We start from the raw sequence: 21,835 nt of genomic DNA, 5'->3' as shown, positions 1-21,835 counted from the left end.
ATACATTGAAAGTAGGTTTGCCTTTTCCTTTGAATTTTCTAAACTCTATAATTAAAACGGCTTCAAATTGAAAGATTGTAAAGAAGGAATTAATCTTATTGGTAAGTAAAAAGCAAATCCCATGATTGATGATAGGTATGACCTGTTAGCAATAGTTACACTTTTATACTTTCTTACAATCAGCATGTGGAGACCAGCATAATCCAATTAATTGTAATTCCCTTTTGTAGAGTTGGTAAAGCAGCGCGTGATACTGAAACACCATTGAAGTCTTATCTCTGGTCATATAATCCAAACGGATTCTCACTTTCCAACCACCAGCAGATCTTTATAAACTTCAGGAAAATAGAATATTTTGACTTCCTCAAACTTATGATAAATGTGATACACAATAATTGTCTCTGAACTTTAATCCTTTGTACATGCCTAACCATCAGTTCTCTAGACGTCTTTCTCCACTGTGCAATGGTTTCATGAATACACCTGAGTTTTTCTCTCTTATTTCCTGACTTCCTTTAAAATATTGTTTTTCCACAGTAAATATGCAGTATTTTAACACAACAGAGCCTCTCAGCTGAGCTCCTTGCTCCTGGTACCTCTTGGACACACCACCTCTCGTCCATATACTCACTCTGATCCATCCTGCTCACTCCTGCCAATGCACAGGAACAATTATAACAATATGCTGAATTAAAAGTTACGTGAATGTGGTCTCTCTCACACGCACAAAATATCTTATTGTACAAATTTAATGCCTTTTCCATCTTAACTAAGCACTTACCAAGCACCGTGGCCGTAAGTTCGGCAGTTTGAGGTACAACAGTAAGACTAGCATGAATTTATTTTTCCTTTTTCACAATTTCATGAATAGAAGATCCATTCTTACCACAGACCTTAGTAACTTCAGCATACAACTCTTCTTCTTTCCTTATTAAGTCTAGAACTTTTACCTTTTCACTTAGAGGAAGCCACTTTATGGCTTCTCTTTGGCATATCCGAATTGCCAACATCACCACTCTTGTGCTTTGGGGCCAGTATTAAGTAAAATAAGGGTGACTTGAAGACAAGCACTGTGATATCGTGACAGTCAATCTGATAATCGAGATGGCTACTAGGTGACTAACGGAGGCTACGCTAGACAAAGGGAAGATTCAGGTCCCGGGGGGACCAAGCAGCACTGGGTGAGGTTTCATCAAGCTACTCAGAATGACTGGTAACTTAAAATTTATGAACTATTTATCTCTAAAATTTATCACTTGGTATTTTCAGACTGTGGTTCACTGCAGGTAGCTGCGGAAAGCGGGAACCAAAGATGAAAGGAGACTGCTGTAGTTCAATTATTTAGGGTGTGCCCCAGGAGTCATGGGATTACCAGGCTAGGATGAGTAACATAGTTAAGAGGATCTGAAATGAAGCAGAATGTAGGCCAGGGTTAAGATTAGCAGCATAGACATGGGTGACATCAGGAACCAGAGGCAGAGACCCAGGAGTTAGTGCCACAGATTTGTTTCATGTTAGATTGGAAGAGAAGAAAAGCAAGGAGAAGAGCACCTGGCCGAAGAAGCCTGTATCTTTCCATTTACATCACTCCTCCATTTACAGCTTCCTCCACTGACTTTCTTGTGTGAGAACATGTGTGGTGAAGTTAGCCTAAGTACATCTCTGCTCTACAGAGGGATGAGGCTCATACGGGCCAGAACTGCCTAGGCTGCATGGAAATGTGTTTACTACTAACAGGTCACCTGAGACCATAGCAAATGATGTCTTCCTATTTTTCTACAAGAGGAACTGTAGATAACTCTCAGACTTGGAAGTTTATATAGTTATCATCATCAGCATCATCTTTATTTAAAAGGTACTTATTAAGCAACTAATTGAGCATGTCTGTGTACTAATGAAGCAAATATAAATTAAAGGGGGCAAAAAAATTTAAATAAATAAATAAAATTAAAAAAATAAAATTAAAGGGGGTAGCTCCTTCCCTAGAGACAGCACAATCCTAGTAGTGATGTTAGAGAACTTAAGAACTGTCAGACTTTAAGAGATTATATACCATTTTTTAGATATATTTCGATCCTCATTTATAACTGCCTTCCCACCCATACCTCTTGCACTTAGCACATCTGACATCTTATAGGTGTTTTATTTTTTAATGAGTGACTATATTAATTTATTTGATTGATGGGTTTGTTTCACTTTACACTATAAATGTATTGCTGAAATTGACATAATTGATGGAATTCCATTCATTCATTTCATTTTCAGCATGCTCAGTCCTTTTTCTTTTATTTGACTTTGTTCCTATTTAGATTTTTATTTCATCAGAAGACAGTCATCGTTATTGGGTTTATTTTTTGTTTGTAGTTACAGTTGACCCTTGAGCAATTCAAGGAGTAGGTGCAGCAGACCCTCCATGCCATTGAAAATCAGAGTATAATTTATAATCCACCCTCCATATATGCAGTTCCTCTGTAACTGCGGTTCTGCATCCGCTGATTCAACCAACCATGGGTCGTGTAGCACTGTAGTATTTACTACTGAAAAAAATTTGTGTATAAGTAAACCCTTGCAGTTCAAACCCAGGTTGTTTAAGGATCAACTGTATTATTGTTATATATTTATTAAACATCAATTGTGTTAAATATTCAGACTTTTCTTTATCAGAAGTTACATCTCTCACAAGTCTCTCTTATGTTTAACAAAGACTTTATATATATTTTTAGTCTGTATCTTTCCTCATTTTACTCTTTGTTATGTATTTTTTCAACTATGCAGTCAAAGGCACAATTTATTCATGGGCATCTGAGAAGAGTTACAGGCAGTAATGAATATATATTCCCAATCAACCATAGTTTCTCAAATATTGTGATGGTAACATAAATTGGTTCACTGGCTATGAGGATAACTTGGCAAGGTCTATCAATAGTTTACAATATACACACAACTTTTCACCTAGAAATTCCAGGTCTAGGAATTTGTTCTACTCACACAGATACATACTTAGATATAAATGATCTAAGTGCAAGATTATTCACATTAGCACTATGAAAAATATTTGACCTTTGGAAACTGGTCAGTTATTGTACATCCATTAAAGTAAATATGCAGCTGTAAAAAAAGAAAGAGAATACTCTCTGTGTCCCAATTTTGAGTAATCTCTATGATATATAATCAAGTGAAAAGAATCAAATGCAGAACAGTGCATAGATATCACTGTTAGTGTTTTGGGTTTTTTTTAACGTCTTTATTGGAGTATAATTGCTTTACCATGGTGTGTCAGTTTCTGCTGTATAACAAAGTGAATCAGCTATATGTATACATATCCCCATATCCCCTCCCTCTTGCGTCTCCTTCCCTCCTACCCTACCTATCCCACCCTCTAGGTGGTCACAAAGCACCGAGCTGATCTCCCTGTGCTATGCGGCTGCTTCCCACTAGCTATCTATTTTACATTTGGTAATGTATATAAGTCCATGCCACTCTCTCACTTTGTCCCAGCTCACCCACTGTTAGTGTTTTTTTTTAAAAGTGGTAGTTGAGGATAATGTTGCTTGAGTATAGAAAACATCTTTGAAAGGATACATGGGAAATTGACAATATAGGTTTTCTGTAGAGGTGTAAACTAGGTAGCTAAGGATAGACTAGAAAGAGACTTTTGCAGTATACTCATGTATGTTGAACTTCCTGTAAATATATTATTTCAAAATAAAATAAATAAAAGTGTTCAAAAAACAATAAGCACACACTTCATATTAAACAATTGTAGGTTTTTGAATATCATCTTATTAGGTATTTTGACAATTTTTATCAACTAGTTTTTATAGCTACTTTGCAATAAAAACAACCCTCATTGTGAATTATTTGTATGAATTATGATTCTTCAAAGTCATGGTAGAAAGGAGCACAAGAGTAATTTTGTGCTTCATAATTGGAGGCCTCTGGTGTCAGACAGGCAGACTCTCTTTTGAGGTGGGAAAAAAAATCTCTAAAACTTTTCATTCACAAAGAAAAAACCAAAAACAGTTATTGATAATAGGTAGGTCCATTAAAGAATCTATGTCACTATTCTGGGCTTGGAATATTGTATAGATGCAGAATTAAGAAGATAGTGTTATCGTGTGGTTTCACAAAGAAAGTTTTGCATAGATCTCTAGCTATCCTAACTTAATGCAAGTAGTTGTAAAATTTATAAATCTTCCACTCTTATTGTATGTACCTTTGCAGAGTTCTGGCTATTCTTGTGATATGAAGTAGAAAATTTACTCAACTACTACCATGGATCAATTAATAAAGATAACTTATATGAAAAAAGATTATCCTCAATAACTGCTAGAAATCGTCTCTTCGTTTTGGTTGTCTTTAATTGACAACTAATTTTTGTCCTATCCAGGTGTAAAATGGTTTCAAGAAATAAGAGCGGCACTGTCTTACTCTATCCATTTTGTTTCTATTTTGTTGATTTTTGTTATCCTTTTATTTCTGTTTTTCTGACAGAATATTTCCAGACAAGAGACTTCTAAATTAGTAAAAAGCCCAGTCTTTTTCCTGCTAAATAATACCATTGCTAACCCCATGTACACCAACAGTGTAGTAAAAGGAATAGTTGGAGCAAGAAAGTATATTAAATTCTGGAAATATTTTCCAAAGTCTGGCTGACAAAGAAGATAATGTCCAAATAAATTTTCTAATAATGTTATAACAAACCTGTGCTAGAACTTTTACGTATATTACTTCACTGAATTCTCACACAAAATTAGGAGGGAGAGATGACGGTTCTCATTAGACAAGTGAGGAAACAATACATTAAGTAACTCTGTATATGTGCATATACCTACAATAGACATGTTATCTGTATATGGGTATTTATAGGACTTAGTTATGTTTATTTCCTAGATATCATTATGAGATATGTTTTGATCTGACCTTCCGCTTGGTATTTACAAATGTAATATAACTTGGAGAGAACAAATAGCAATAGTGTTGAAACTTAGAGCCGATAACAAAGAAAACTTTCAAAAATGACTCTGTTGAAATTTAATCCTACGGATTCTCTACCCTTTGGAGTATGTAATGTATGAAATCATCCATGGAATTCAAGTAAATTCAGAATCTGTTTGGAGAAGACAGTCAAATAAAACGAACCATTGTGTATAGTGTCTGCAGAGCACAAAAAGCCTTTGACTGCATGGAATTAAGAGCAGTGTTGGAAGCTCTGAGTAAGAAAGTAATTAAAGAAATATATATTGGTATCATGAAATGCATCCTTTTTAACATTTATGATCCTAACAAATAAAGTCAGTTCATTTTTGTCATTGTTGTTGTTGTTAGAGTCTGAACAGGGCTACCTCTCCTCAGATGCCTAGACAAAAAAACCTAGAAGCCTGGAGAGAAGCATAATGTCAGTAACATCATTTTATAAGATGGCATTATACATGGAGTTATGATGATGGGGAGATGTTTTATGTTATGCCGTTATAAATTAAAAATGCACAAAGCAATGACACATTTGTTATACTTTCCATCTGTGGCGCTTGCTTCACAAATTTCAGTTGTACCTATTTATTATGTTATTATTTACATTCTGATGAAATCTGAGGAAAAATAAAAATAAGACATACTCATTCCTGACTCAGTTCCTGTATTGGATATAGTAGAAGGCTGCTTCACCACCTTCAAAGAGAGTAACGAAAGATATTTCATATTAGCCTGTGACATTATTTGCATGCCTTGGGCCTCTTAAGTGATTTCCAAAGAAATATGCACAGCATGAAGTCCATAGAAAGCAAGCTAACATGGCATGCCAAAATATCCCAGTGGATTTAAGAAATAAAAGCTTCTATGAATAAGGTTTTAGTATCTTAGAGAATTTCTGCTTATTTTCTTGGTTCCTCCCTCTTTCCTACTGCAAGGGGGCCACACAAAACTGGATTTGGTAGACCAGGTGGCAAAAGTGCCCATTCTCTGCATAGGTCAAACCATCTCCTCTTACAGTGAAGTAACCATTTTCAAATGTAAGCATCCTAATAGCTTCCTGGAGGTTACTGTGATACATTGTAAGGAATACATCTCTTTGGTTTTGGAATATGAAGTTTCATATTTAAAACCACTTTCCTCCTTCTTTGATAGATACCATGGCCATAGAGAGTTGATTTGGCTTGTGTTGAGTTTTCCTGAGAACTTTTTAAATGTTCCCTAGTATTTCATGTCTTGGTCTATAGCAGCAATGAAATATTTCTATTCTTGAAGTAGTAGCTGGAAAAAAGAGTGAGTAAGAAAATAGCAATCATGATTTTATTCTTTGTCTGGAAGCCATGCTAGAGAGTATCCTGCATGTTTATAGATCAAGTAATTAGAAATAGTTAGGTTGATCTTGAATAGGCAAGCAATTATTCAACTTATTCCACCTTCAAACCCTTTCTCAGAATCTAGATAATTATTTTTATTTAATTTGAATTACCTAAACAGCTCTTTCTGTTGTCTATAATATTTCATAAGTGTGGCATAGCCCATGTGTTGAGAAAATGTCTAGATATGATCTAGGAACATGACATCTTTCTCTGCACAGAATCTTTGGACATCGTATTCGTTTTCTAGGGCTGCCATAACAAAGTGTCACAGACTAGGGGGGATGGGGGTGTGGGGGATTAAACAACAGAAATGTATTTCCTCTCTGTTCCAGAGGCTAGAAGACCAGGATCAAGATGTTGGCAAGGTTGCTTTCTTCTGAGGCCTCTCTCCTTAGCTTATGGATGCGTGTCTTCTTCCTATATCTTCACATGGTCTTCCTTCTGTGCATGTCTGTGTCCCAATCTCCTCTTCTTATAAAGACACCAGTCATACTGGAATAAGGCCATCCATATCGTCTCATTTTACCTTAATTACCTCTTTAAAGGCTCTATCTCCAAATACAGTGACATGGTGGGGTACAGGGGGTTGAGACTACAAATCATTCACGGGGGTGGGGGGACACAATTCAGCCCATAAGAAACATAAAGCACATTTGGGGGGTGAATTTGTCCCTGCTTTTCATTAAGATCAAAAGAGTATTATTCTAGGGGACAGAAATAAGATGTAAAATGTCTAGAACCTAATTTATCTTCACCTGAGTAGTATTTCTGAGCACCTGGTAAAGCCCTCTCCTTTGAGGAATATAAAGCAGCCTCAACAGCTGTAGCTTTGAAAGGCACAAAATACAGTTCCTGGTATGTAGTCTCCATTCAATCTATATTTGCTTAATAAAAACTAAGTGAACAAACAGATTAACTGGTCAACCAGCCTAGTTTTCAAAGATATTGTCCTCACTGAAGTCTCATGTTGTACCCAAGGTGTTATAGGAGGGGCTTTAGCGAGTGCAGCGTGGAAAGAGGATGGTTTTGGCACGGGGTTTATATCACCGTGTTTGAGAATTTGGAACCTCTCTAATCCACTAGAGATCAGATTGAACTGTCACTTTAAGGAGCCAACACAACAGGAAAGGTCGAGCTAGTCAAATGATTCAACCAACTTCCTTTTGATCCACTCCTTTAAATGCTAAACTCAAAATCAGCTATATCCTTATAGATAAACAGTATGTTTTATCCACTTTTATATCTACCAGTTTGATTTTCTGGACAAACATATTATTATTTTTCAGATCAATAGTCTCTCTGGCATCTCTTTCATTCATGATGTGACTTTCATGGACCCAGCAGGGCTTTCAGATAAGGTTTCTAAGTGGTCATCTGCACTGGAAGCAGATGCCACATCCTTTTATGAGAGTTTCATGATGTAATAGGTTCTTGTCACTATATTAATGAAATCAGAGCTATTTTCTCCATATCCTGTGAAAGTTGGGCTGTCTTTTCCTCTTTATTTTTTTATTGCAACAGTAAAAGAAAAGTTAGTAAAGGGCTTTAAAAACTACAAGGTAAAAATGTACTTGTTTTTCAATACACAAAGAAGTGCCTCTTTATTCTTATATAACTATTCTATTCTGGATAGTCCAAGTTTATCTTCAGCTGCATTTCAACCAATACTAGGTTAACACAGTGAGTTTAGTTAAAGTCGGTCTTGATATTGCAACTTCTGGTTACACCAGTCTATAGAGCAATACATAATACAAGAGGAAAGTGGTGATTAAGCTATTAGTGATATTTAAATGTGCCTTTTTCCATGGAAATTACCATGACCTACTGTGGCTATCAAAAGGTCCATCCTTCAGTTCTCCTTTTTAAAAAGGATTATTCCTAATAGCTATTGTCAAAATTTTTAAATTTTAAATATAATAGTTTTTAGCTGGATATAGGTAAGTTTTTATTTAAAAAATAAAATACACAAAAGTTCCTTCAAGGAAGGACATTTCAAGATGCACTTCAATGCTTGGATACAATATTTAAATATATTTTTTGTGATATCATAAAAGTCACATAGTGACTTTGGATTCTGGAGGTTAACCTATCTTCAATTCTGTTTAAATGCTTTAAGCAAAAAGCCATGACCAAAATGAATTTACGGTAGCCTAAGTAGAGGGCCAGGAGAAACCAGCACAGATTATCAGCATGATAATTGTGAGATATCTTGATTCAACCAGACTTCTTCCCAGTATTGAACTCCAGCATGTAAAGTTTTTGTTGAGTTCATATGACAGATTGCATCACACTGAGGTAAATCCTCTAAAACAACCAGAATGGTTTATGATGTTTGCTCAGTATTTCCATTGCTTTAATCCCTAATGTATTTTGCCTATTTGGCCTTTATTCACTTTCCTCATCATAGTGGTGTCTTGGAGAGATATATGTATGTATATATATATATATATATATATATATATATATATATATATATTTACTCTCCAAATGTTTTTCAGACACATTTTCTCATTTGATACCAACAACTATCCTTCTGAATATCTTCATTTCACAAATAAATAAATAGATATACAATGAATTAGTGGTAAATCCAGACCTGGTGTTTTGTATAATCTCTTTCTCACCCTATCATATTTCCTCTTCACTCCATCACCACATAACAATTTGCTACATCTTCTGTCCCATTCCTAATGCAGTTTCTTTTTATTGCCAATTCGCTTTATATCTGTTTATATAAGAATCTGTTCCTTCTATAAATCAGTAATTATGAAAGACCAGAGTAAGTTTACAGGTAAAAGTGTAGCCTCAAGTAAGATATTTAGGGATAAAATATAAAAATCACTATCTTTGAAGTAATAGTCAATCTACTACCACTGGCAATTGCTATTTATTTGCCTTTATCCTTTCAGCTTCTTCCAGCCAAGATTAGTCTGACCATAGTGGTTTTGAGGGGAGGCTTACATCCTGGGTTTATTACTTGTCATCCATGGAAAAGTTACTTAATCTACCCATGCCTCATTTTTCCTGTCTGTAAAATACGTGATGATAACAATAGCATGTACCTCATTGTCTTACTGGAAAAAAATTATATTAGGTAATAAATGGAACGTGCATAGCATAGTCCCTAGTATGGTGTAAGCACTGAATAACTGTTGGTTATTCTTCCTGTTGCAAAGCTTCCTGAAATATAGTCATATGAATTTTGAATTTTGTTCTGTAAAAGGTTTTTATTCTGTCAATAATAATTACCAACTCTTAGGTTCATATTAAAGAAATCTCAGTATTCACATATCTAGTTTTCTATTTCTCTGCCCACCTAAGGTAAACTTCATAAATCGATATTTATTGAGTAACTTTTATAGACTCTTACAGGCTCCACTGTTGTGGTTCTCAACTGGGGATAACTTTTCACTGCCAGGAGATATTTGGCAATATCTGGAGATATTTTTCATCAGCAGCCCTAGGAGGTGCTACTGGCATCCAGTGGGCTGAGGCCGGGGATGCTACTAAATATCCTAGAATGCACAGGACAGACCCTATAACAAAGCATTACTCAGCCCCAACTGTCAACAGTGCTTCACTATTGAGAAATCCTGCTCTATTGAAAAGAGGGGAAGCAGAAGACGTCATCACTGCCAACAGATTAGTTAGAAAATGCCTATCAGGTAATACAAATGTGTTCATAATGATACCTGTTAACGTGGAGACAGGTATCACTTCATCTTCATTTCATCTTCAGAACTGATTGGATTCATGAGAAGGTGTGCAAATATGGACACAACTGCATGTTTAAATAAGTCACAGTGGCCTTGAAAAATATGCCTTAAAGGCCTCTGGTTTACAAGGAATCTTAACCTTGGTTGTTCACAAAAAATCTTAATATAAAAATTAGGTATTATATACAAAAAGACTCTTTCCAACCACTTGCCATATTATTTATTGAAGCTACTTGTTGAGGGGCTACAAATTATCTTTTTAAAGTGAAGACTACATAGTAGGAATGCTAGTTTAAGTAACACAAGTTGATATGCTATATGGTATTTTGAGTGGATATAATCAAATGGTATTTATTGACTGGTAAATTATCTTTTTATGTATATTAAAATATTTCATTTTCACAGTCAATTGAATTAACTGATGTTTACTGGCATCTGCCTTTGGTTAAGCAATTATTTGTTCTTATTGTTTTCTTGTTCAAGATAAAATCATTGTCTTTTTTTACCTGCTGAACACTTTCATTTGGCGATCTTAAACCTATGCACCAAAACGACAATTTGTATTGGACTTTTGTGATAAATTTTTGGTAGAGATAGTTGTGTGTGTGAACATGTGTGTGTGTTGTGTGTGTGTATGTGTTTATTTAGGTTTCCACTTAAAGTTCAGTGCCAAAGCTACCGTACTTATACATTTTCTAAATGTGCTTTAAGCAATAAGTTGTACAACATTTTTAGAACATGTGTTAAGCTATTTCTCTAAGAATGAAGCTCTTAACAAAACATAAGCACTCTGCATGAGATCTTAGCAGCAAAGTGCTTAAAAGATAAAGTAAGAATTGGTACCATGGGAAGAACACCAGCTGTAGAACGCACAGGTCCATTATGAGAAGTATGGTAGTGGGTAGGGAGAAAATGATTTAATCAGGAGTAAAACCAATTTTATTATAAGGGCACGCAGGGGGTGTGGCACCATAGTGAGAGGGACATTTCAAAATATCTGACAGATTTCAACAACGTGAAAAACCCCTTCTTTAAAGTGACAGTAAACCCCATCAGGTCTCCCTTTTTGATGCTATTGTTAACAGTTGACTGTTTAAAGCTGGCCTGCTAAGATGCTGTCGTCCTATTTCAATAGTGTGTAGCCAAATAAAAGACTAATTGTTGAAATACAATCAATCAAAAATGATTGCAGGGCAGAAAGAAGGTCTCCTCTGCTGATTTTGTTGTGGATCAAATTATTGTGTTATGACCGAGGTAGGAATGAAGGCTGAAAGGGGAGAAGAAAATAGCCCGTCTGAAATAAACAGATTCACCTTCATTCCTTCTCTTTACAAACAGCCAATTGAGCAGGAACATAACTTACTAGCCCTGGAAGTAATAGTCCATTTAGAAAAAAAGATCTGATAAAGATTTCGGCTAATATTTTTAAAAGGACATGAAGACTATTAGCAGAACAGCCCATGCAGAGATCCCCTATAGTGACAATTCTCAGCTTTTCTTACATTTTTGGTGTCAATTCTCCTCTGCATTCATAAAACTGACACAAGCAAGCATCTGAATGTGAGCTTCGGACGTCGGTAAGGAAACACAATTCTAGTTGACCAAATACCTATTAAGTTCTTGCCAGGATACTCTGCTTTCCCATTAACCCCCAGGTTGTCCAGAATGATTAGCTTTAGTTTTCATTAAGCCCAGAATCCAAAATCTCTTCTGTGTTGTACATTCAGAAAGACAAACACTGTGGATCAGCAGCAATGCTTTTATGCCTGCTTCCTTTTAGTTGTATGCAAAGATGTGACTTTCAGACCCTATTACATCCACTTTTTGGGTGAGAATGATTCCAGACTTTCATACTGAAGACAAAAAGGAAGGAAATAATTGCCCAGCGTCTCTTTATTTCTTCTAAGAACTTTATTGTGGCCTTTATTTTCTTTAATATTTAAATGTCTCAACTCACTCAAGCTTCCCAAGCAAACATTTCTGTTATTTCTAAGAGGAGTTGGTAAGCACTTGTGGGTTGTCTTTAGTGTGTTATCATTTTTGACAGCTTTGCATAGCCTACGTAGGCCAACAGGGGTCTGTCTAATATTGTTGCTGGGCACATTTTCCTTGCTGAGATGAAAACTAAAAAAAGATATTTTTGAAGCAGGAAGAAGGAATTAATATCCTTTCTCACTCACTATTCTATTCCTTGCTGACTTTATATTCAGTGAAAAAAGGAAAAAAGTGTTACCCATTATTCCCTTGTACATAGCAAGACTAACACATGTAAAGCAATAACTCATTTTCTATTGCCATGTTTAGCATATGTCTCCTGTTGGCTCAGCAAGGCCTTTAGGCCGGTCCCTTGAGCCGGCCATCATTGGCAACTCTTAGCCCCTCGGCCTCAAAACCAAATAGCTTTGAATCATGTTGAGCTGTGATGCTAATTTTCATACTGATGCATTATGGGAATAAATGTATCTGACATACTGTGTCAATGGCACTGTCTCTTTGTGTCTCTTGTTTTTTGTTAGCTGCACTCCTACAGATGGTATTCCATTGAAAATGTTCCCGTCCTACGGAAAAAAGGAAAAAAAAAAAAAAAACCATGCACAGCACCAAACCTCTAGGTGCAGAAGGCTGTTAACGGTTGCTGATGATAGTAGGCAAACATTAACATAATAATTAGTGTCTTGTAATTGTTTCATTAAAACCAGTTGTTCCATTTCTCCTCGTGTTTTCCCAGAAGAGAAGCTGAATTTGGACGACAGCCAGTGGGAGGACATCCACGTTGTCACTGGAGCACTGAAGATGTTTTTCCGGGAGCTGCCTGAGCCGCTCTTCCCTTACAGCTTCTTTGAGCGGTTTGTGGAGGCGATCAGTAAGTACCTTACAGACAGGAGCAGTTGGTGCAATAACCTGGCAGTGTGGAATTACTATTAAGTAAATAATAAGAATGGTGATAATAGCAATCATGGTGATGATAATATCCCCAATGCTCCACAGCTTTCATTTTAGTTTTGGTGTTTTTGATGGCTTATTCTTATTTCTGCAATATTATCTAAATGTTTTGAAAAATTAAGAAAAAAAGAAGAAGGCATCCTGTTTAGGGTGGCCAGTTTTCAACTAAGCCTCCTCAAATGAAAATGGCTTCTCATGCAATCTGCTTTACAGGGGCCACCTTCTGCCTCCCTAGCCCCTACCTTTATACTTTCAGAATCACCGTGAGTTTAATTGAGTTCAAGGAGATTTTGAAAAAGAACCGAAGTGAATTAACTATTACATTTCATTAAAGAGGTGTTAAATCATCAGCTGAGGCATCACCTTCTCAAGGCTTGCTCACCCTACACCCACCAACACTAGTAAAGAGTTGGCTACAATTTGCTTACAAACAGTGTGAATATTAAATTAAGTAATGGAAAGTTTCTTCTGTTAAGCTGGTGGCCTTATGGGAGGTTGAGTTGTATCACTTACTAGCCAATAGTCGTTGTATACTCCCTGAAACTTCCTTTCTATTATTTTCTCATTCATAACACACGCACACGCGCGTGCGCACACACACGTAAAAACGAATGAATGAATGAATGAAAATCTTTCCAAATGCAAGGAAACTTCTGCTATTGATTCTCGGAGCAGCAACGATTAGTACATCTCTAAATTTAACATCTTAGGGTGTACTTACTATGATTGTGACAGCTTGGAAAAAGTTTCCTGGCAAGCAAGCTGATTCAAGGAGGAAAAAGAAAGAAGAAAGAAAGGTAAAATTAAAAAGCTTGCAAGCCTGGCAGGAGCTTAATTAAAGTCCAAATGAGAATAATCTCCAAGAAAAAAAAGTGCTCTACTTAGGAGGTCTGATCTTGGATGGCTGTGTGTACAGTGTTCGCATTAGGGGGAGTGGGATATGGGCAGCCTGTTGGAAACAGCCCCTCAATATGCCCTTTTATTCTGTTTTTCATTTCACAAAAGTCTTCACGCTTGTTTAAAGCTCTGGCAAAATGATATCAAGAGGAATAAAGCAGAGCTTATTCTCCCAAGGTCTTTCTCTTGCTGCCTGCTCACAATTTCAGATGTTGTTGTTGTTGAATAGAGTAGCAGTGCTTTAAATATGGGTTTTGAAGTGAGGCTGGAGCTCATATCCCCTGTCAGAGTTTTTATTTCATGAGCCCTCTGCTTCTCAAGAACAGTATTTTATAGTTCCCAGGCTCTCTTCACTTCTTTTTAAAAGGAGGAATAAAGAAAAAATAAACAAGCATGAATTTCCCTAACAGTTTATTCTGATATTCCATCTTGGAACACTCAAGCACGGAAGATCACTCATAATGCGAAGACAGTGTTCTGGTAAGACACTGGGGGCTTTTGCATTTGGGTACATATTTCTGATTATGTATATTTAGAGAATTCATACAAATTTCACATTGTGGTCGCCATACTTTTAAGTGAGAATTGTCTCATTTGGAAATATACTTGTGCATGTGCTGATTTGAGGGCTATGATGTAGGATACCCATCGTTTAAGCTTCCTTTAGTTAACCTGATTCTGAAGATATTAGGCAAGCCATTCCCTTAGTCTAAGAGATGTGGGAAGCAGGCCCTCAAACCCATGAGAGGTTGTGTCCTTTGAATTTCCATAAAGAGGAGGACCATCTCTGGTCTATCCTAGACTTGACTCCAAACTGGACAGAATTTCAGAATTATTGGCATGGTTAGAACTTAACAAAGCAGAATTGAGGTAGGCAGCATGCTGTTGTGACTGATGGCTATTGAGAGGATTTTTTCCAACACCTATCAAATAGGCTATGGAGAAAATGAATGAGATAGTGCTTTAGAAAGTCCTTTAAAGATGTAAGATACTGAACAAATGCTAACAGTGTTTCTCCAGATGAGCTTTGTTTGAGAAAGTAATCTAGAAGCAAAGAGACGGGAGTTTTTCCTTCATTGCTCAAGGCAAGGAGAATCACCCTCAGCAGGCTTGCCTTACCTAACTCATGTAGTATGTAGTATTTTTAATATGTCAAATGGAGGGACTAACCAAGAGGCTGATATGGCTGAGAAATATGATGTTGGAAAGGGACATATGTTTGCTAATCCATGCATTTTTGACATAACCTTGACATTAGTTCTTGAATTCTCAACTCAGCTTGAGGTTGTAGTTCATGTTTAAATATCCTTAAGCAATGGCAGAATGGCCACATAGTTCTTTGGAAATGGCAAAACCACACCAGAGGAGGCACTTTTACTCCACGGTGCACTAACTGAGTAAAAAAGTTTTTCCAAAATATAAGGACATCCATATCCAGTCCCAGAGAAGTGCTGGGCTTTATCATAGCTCTCGCTGCCTCTTGTAAAATCTATACCACGAGAAGCTCAACAGACCTGCCCATGAATTCTTCGCTCTTTATGAAAAGGAACCAGCCAGGTGAGGTCTGTCTGCAGGGGAGATGTCCATATAGGCTGGCTCTAGGCTTCTTTGACCATCTTCATCCATCACTTCTTTGCTCTGTACCTGTGGAAGGTACAGCTGTACCTAGCCAGCTGTATCGCAGAGGTGCTCTTGAGGGCTGGCTTCCTGCTGCTACAGTCAGTGGAACTCTCTGGTGATAGATGGCAGAGGGAGGGGGAAGGAAAAGACCAACCAGTTTTTTTAGTTTATCCTCCACCCCCTATCCCTTGCCCACCCATCTGCCTCAGATAGCTTCTCTACCTGAGGATCCATGATGTCCTCCATGTCTTCAGCCCATTCTGGTTCCATCTTCCATCTGGTGATGTGGACCCTCCTCCCTTTGTCCCTCCAGCCTGGTAGTGGCTTCCTGCAGTGGCTGGTTTCTTGGTGACTTCAGGCTTCCTTATTTGGCTCTCAGCTTCTTCATCACATGGGTAACCAGTTCCCTGCATCAAAATCATTCCCTCTGTTGGTGTAAATGCTTGAAGTGATGTCTGGTCTCTGGTTAGCCACTAGCAAAACTCCATGCCAGTCACTGTCATGGTTCATGTAGCTATAACGTTATTTTCCTTTACTGTCTCACTACCCCCAAGCCCAGTTTGTGAAGGCTTAAGATTTCTATTTGGCCCCAAATTGAGAGATCTTCTGTTACCCTTTCATGACAGAGTGAAAAGGTGAATAGACCAAAAGGAATTTTACATCCAACTGGAATGCTTTGCTTCTGAAGAAGAAATGTTTTTTCGTGTACAAGCAATTAATGATCATTTGTGCTATTTGAAATACTGTTAATTTTTATTATATGTTTGAAAGTCATCATTACATATTCCAAGAAGAGTGAACAGAAGGCATTTACTTTTTTAAGTAGTTTCTTTTTGGACCAAAAACAAGCATTAATATGATAAGAACCAACAATTGCCATAGTGATTTCCTGTCTGATAACACCCATTGGGGTAACAAAAACACTAGCGATTGTTTCATATTTCAGAATCCAAGTACTGCAGCTATTGATCTGAAATTCTATACTTGAGGTCAATGCAACTGGGTCACCTGCAGGTTATTTCATGGGGATTTAACCCACTGACTGCAAGGACTTAATTCCCTGGAAATGACTTGTGTTGAAGGCATTATTAATACTGTAAATGTGAACTCAGTACAAAAGCATGACTTTAGAGTTTTATGATAGGTGATGCAATCTTGTGGCTAAAAGCCTGCAGGGGGTCTGGACATTTCCAGTACATCTAAATCCTATGAAATGTACGAAGTTTTTCCTCTATTCCCATCTCTTTTGTTCTGGTACCGCTACCGATCCAAAGAAAAGAGACAACAAACAGTGTCTTTTCTATTTTACTATCTGCATTTTTCCAAAATTCCTGGGAAAGGGAAAGAGAGGAGGAAAACTTGTTGACACTTTTTATAATTACCTAATTTATTTCTGAAAATAACACAGGAGACACAGAAGAAATGGAAAAATCATGTGGAAAGTAATTTCTAGCTCATAAAGTTACTATGAGAATAATACAACATAACATTTCCTTTATATTAGGTGCTCAATAAATGATTTGAAAGAAATTCATTTTTCAGAGGAAAAAAGTAAGTCACAAAATATTTCCCAAGTTCATATGGCTCAGAAGATTAGGTTTAGCATTAAGCTGCAGACTCTAAAACATAAATACTTTCCATCATCCTACATTGCATTTCTGGGACTGTTTATCTAAAAGAAATCTTGCTGGAAGAATAACTAACAACTAAACTAGCTGTTGCCAAATATCTGTCTGTTACATCATCCTATATAAAACCTATATATCCCATATCATTCTATATAAGATCGTGTCATTTCTGTCTTTTTTTTTAACCAAGGTTAGAATGAAATGATCAGAAATTTTAGTATTGGAGTTCTAGGTTAGAAATAAGTTAAAACTTTCCAAGAGTGAGCTATGTTTCAGTATTTACTATTAGATATTAAAAGCATCAGTGCTTTAAATATTGCCCTCTTTGAGTACATTTTAACCCTCCACTGTATTATTTTTGTAACCAATTTTTCACCTATCCCCTTTTGAAATTCATTTAGATTATATACAATGTTACTTTCCTATTTCATATGAGTACCTGTTTCAAGCTGAAGTGTTATTAATGTTCCTTTATACAGTTATTCACTTTTATCAAATTACAACATGCACCAAACCAGATTCTACAGAGGAGTTTATGATGGAAAGTGATGGATTGGGCCCTATCACTTCACATCCCCAGGCCTATTCATGAGAGGAAACCTCCTTCAACTATTTCAGTTTTCATCTCTTGTAGTCGTTACTTTCATAACTCTGGATAATATCTCTACTTCTTGACTTATCTACTATAGATAATACCTAATATGAAATATTAACTTATTCTACTTCACTTCCTCCAGCATTTGATAGTCATATTATTATATGTAGATGTTGAATAATACACATAAACCTCTGTTTCTTGTTTCATTGAGCATTCTACAGTAACTCCTAACTTTCCTTTGTAAGGTAAATATATTTTCCTTTCTACTCTTTCCTTTACCTCTCTTCCTTTCTTTCACAATCTCTGGTTATTAACTCCTTTAAATTTTAATAGTTTGACCAATTAGAAAACTAATAAACAGCGTTGATATTTGCATTATTATGAGTTTGTAAGTCTTGTTCATTACCTGTCCAAGAGGTTTCACAAAGATTCCTTCTTTAGAATTCACTGTCACAATCCCTACACTTGTCAAAGAGTATTCCTCACCAGGTCCAATAGAATCTATTTTATTACACTCCAAAAATTGCTTAAACTCTTGGCCACATTTGGTTCCCTTTATAGTTGGATCGTGCTTTTCTTGTGCAGATTTTTTATTTATTTTTTTCCTGGCGTCTGTAATTGCTTTTCTTTTTCTTTGCTTTTTTTCTTTTATAATGTCCTTACTCATTTCTGACACTATTGCGCAGAGTCCCGATTTACCAGGATGGCTTCTTTCTAGAGGCTTCTGCCATTCTAATTCATATTGGAGTGGTGCTTCCAGGGCTGCTTCAGGGTGTTCAGATTTCTTTGTGTTTTCTGAATTAGAGGCACTGTTTCCCATAGGACATGTGTATTAGTTTCCTATTGCTGCCGTAACAAATTACCTTGAACTCAGTGGCCTAAAATAACAGTGATTTATTACCACATATTTCTCTAGGACAGAAGTCTGAAGCTTAGTCTCACTGAGCTAAAATCAGAGTGCCGGAAGGACTATATTCTGGAGGTTCTGCAGGAGAATCCACTTCCTTGCTTTTTCTAGCTTCTAGAGGTTGCCTGCATGCCTTAGCCAGTGGTCCCCTTCCACCTCCTTCACAGGCAGCAGTCACATGACATCACATCACTCTGACCTCTTCTGTAGTCAGTCTCCCTCTGACTTTCTCCTCAGTCCATTTTCCAGTTTTGAGGACCTTTGTGATTACATTGGGCACCCCCTGGATCATCCAGGATACTTCCCCATCTCAAGGTCCTTAATTTAATCATATCTACAAAATGTCTTCTGCCATGTAAAGTAACATATTCACAGGCTCTAGGAAGTAAAGTATGGACATCTTTATGGAGCCTTTTTTTTTTTTTTTTGCCTACACCTTCTCTACACCCATGTCACAAATGTGCTTCATCCATCAATTTTCATCTTCCTGTCTCAAATCTAAAGAATCATCAGAGTTGAGATAACAGTGAAACCATAGGTTGATTAGTAGATGAGCAGAAAATAAAGAGAAATGACCTTGTGAATTTCCTTACAAGATGTTTTATCTATTATTTGTGTGGGATAGGCTTAGAGATTTGTGTCAGGCCTGGGCCAAAGCTCATTTATTCAAGGACTGTCTGATAATTTCACCTTGGTCACCTTCACCTCAGCTCTGTGCTGCTCTTGCTAGAGCATGATTTAGGGTTTGTTGATTTGTTGTATTCTAAATTTCCAAAGTTGCCTTTTGTGTATAAAAATAATTACTTTTCCTTCCACCCCTGAGCAGGGCCCCATCATGGGAATGCAATCAATGCTAACTCCAAGATCAAAACAACCTTATGGGTCCAATAGCAGTCCCCTTATCCTCGTTTTCAGTTACTCTTAAATAATAATATATATATATATAATGTTTATTATATATCATGTTTATTATGCATCATATTGTTATATATCGTGTTTATTTAATATATGTGCATATACATATATATATGTATTTATGTATATAACACTTGGAGATTAGGCAAGCCAGCAACAAACTGAGACAGTAAAGATGCTTCATACAAGTCTTCAATTTAAAGGTTGTAGTCACACACTCATTTGAAGACAATATTTATGCCTAGTTTTGCTACACACTGATCAGTTAAGCAGTAAAACAAATTGTGAGAAATGGTATCCATAAGGTTGACTAAGCATCTTTAAAATCAAGGCACTGAAGGTAGAGCATACCCCATGCCTAGTCCTTAAATATAACTCATCCTACTATACATCTGTCAGTCACACCATCCTCGTATAAAAATGATCTAGGGCTTCCCTGGTGGTGTAGTGGTTGAGAGTCCGCCTGCCGATGCAGGGGACACGGGTTCGTGCCCCGGTCCGGGAAAATCCCACATGCCGCGGAGCGGCTGGGCCCATGAGCCACGGCCGCTGAGCCTGCACGTCTAGAGCCTGTGCTCCGCAACGGGAGAGGCCACAACAGTGAGAGGCCCACATACCGCAAAAAAAAAAAAATCTAAATTAAAGACATTGCCCTATGTCAGAAAGTATCTATTGCATGTCTTAATGGGTTTTTTCCTATGGCCATCATGCCATTTTACCTTTAAACTATACTTTCAATAAGTAATTGGGAAAATAAACTAGTCAAGTATATTTGCAAATATTTTCTTTACTCTTGACTTTATCTTGCCCTTTGGTCAAACTATTTCTGATGCATCATCAACTCCATGATGACACTCTGGGAGAAAAGAAACAGAGCTTGCAAGGCACTTGACTACGAATAGTTGCTAAACATGAAAGCATGATAGTGACAAATTACCTTAAGACCGGAGAAAGGAAAAAACAGGGTTTAAAGGGTCACCACAGAGAAAGCAGAGATATAAAAATAATGTAGTACAAAAATATTCTCTACAGCACCATTTCAAGGAAATTTGAAATTAAAATAAAGGTAGCTTTTACAAATACTCCCCTTTAACTACAGTTTCCACTTCAAGCTCACAGACTTGGCGGGGTTTTTGTTGTGGTTGCTTTTTAATCAGTGTGTTTGTGTGTGTGTGTGTGTGTTTTAGCAAACTAGAAATTTTATGGCTGATGCCTAGCTTGTCTCTTAACTCATTCTAATTATATTCATAATTAAATTGTAAAAAAAAATAGTTGACTAGAGCCAAATGGCTTGCACAGGTGTCTTTTTGTAGGAATGGTTTAGTGCTAGATAATAAACAACTGGACCTCCATCTACTTAATTTGGCTTAATGAAAAGTCCTTTATAAGTAAAACTAGAAGGTGATTCAGAACTAAAATTGGACCTCGACGCTGAAACTAATTGAGTGGTAACACATCAGCTCCATTAGAAAACGTGGTGCTTGTCTTTTTGCTTTTCCTTAAAACTTTCTTGCACTTCTTTCTTCCATAGCCTTATGAGGTCAGTTTTCAAAGCAATAAACTTCAAGCTGAGCGATGAGCCAGTCAGCCTTCCTGAGCATCCCTGCTCCCACTGAAGAGAGGTGCTTTTAAAAAACATATAGCAAAATGCAGAATTTCTCCTCAGTGCCTCAGTGGAAAACAGTTATCGCGACCCTGTCCTCTAATGTAGATTTAGGTCACTGGTTTTCATGGGCTGTTATCAGGGTCACAGCATCAATAGATCCTAATGAAAAATGAGGGTTTGTGGCCTTTGAGATGCCAGTCTCATTTCACATTCTCAGGTTAACACCAGTACTGCTTTGTGATCACCACAGAGAGACCTTCCAAAAGATTTTCTGCCAACGCACTCCCAACTCTGATTCTGGCCACATTTCTGGGAGAATGAACTCTCCTACTTCCCCAGTAGGTTTCTTTCCTCTCACCCAGTCCAGCGTGGTTCTAATTATAAAGATAAGCTAATGATGCAACTGGCTTGCCGTTTCCTTTTGAGGAAAAGCCAAATTCTTTGTGAGGTCTTCAAAGCCCTTCATGTCTGGTTACCTGAAAGTTCTCTTGCCTGGACCATGTCCTTCAAGCCCGCTGATCTCCTGGCCTTTCCTTGAATACCCCAGGTATATGGAGGGTCTTTGTCTGCTCAACCCCTCTGCTACAGGCATGTCCCCATGTTGCCACTCACATGTTCACTTTTCAGTGAGGCCTACCTCATCAGAGAAGCTAACATT

At 37.0% G+C, this 21,835-nt stretch overlaps 1 protein-coding gene across 1 annotated transcript in view; it reads left to right on the top strand.

Moving 5' to 3' along the window:
- ARHGAP15 (Rho GTPase activating protein 15) overlaps positions 1-21,835 on the top strand; it is a 621,527-nt gene that overhangs the window by 482,041 nt on the left and 117,651 nt on the right. Inside the window, exon 12 of the mRNA XM_060151513.1 lies at positions 12,792-12,926. Within this exon, the coding sequence (XP_060007496.1) occupies positions 12,792-12,926 (135 nt within the window). The remainder of the gene's footprint in view (positions 1-12,791; positions 12,927-21,835) is intronic.

This window comes from Lagenorhynchus albirostris, chromosome 6 (genome assembly GCF_949774975.1).
Source record: "Lagenorhynchus albirostris chromosome 6, mLagAlb1.1, whole genome shotgun sequence".
Lineage (NCBI taxonomy): Eukaryota > Metazoa > Chordata > Mammalia > Artiodactyla > Delphinidae > Lagenorhynchus > Lagenorhynchus albirostris.
The sequence above is the reverse complement of the archived record's forward strand: the minus strand, read 5'-3'. Positions and strand labels throughout refer to the sequence as shown.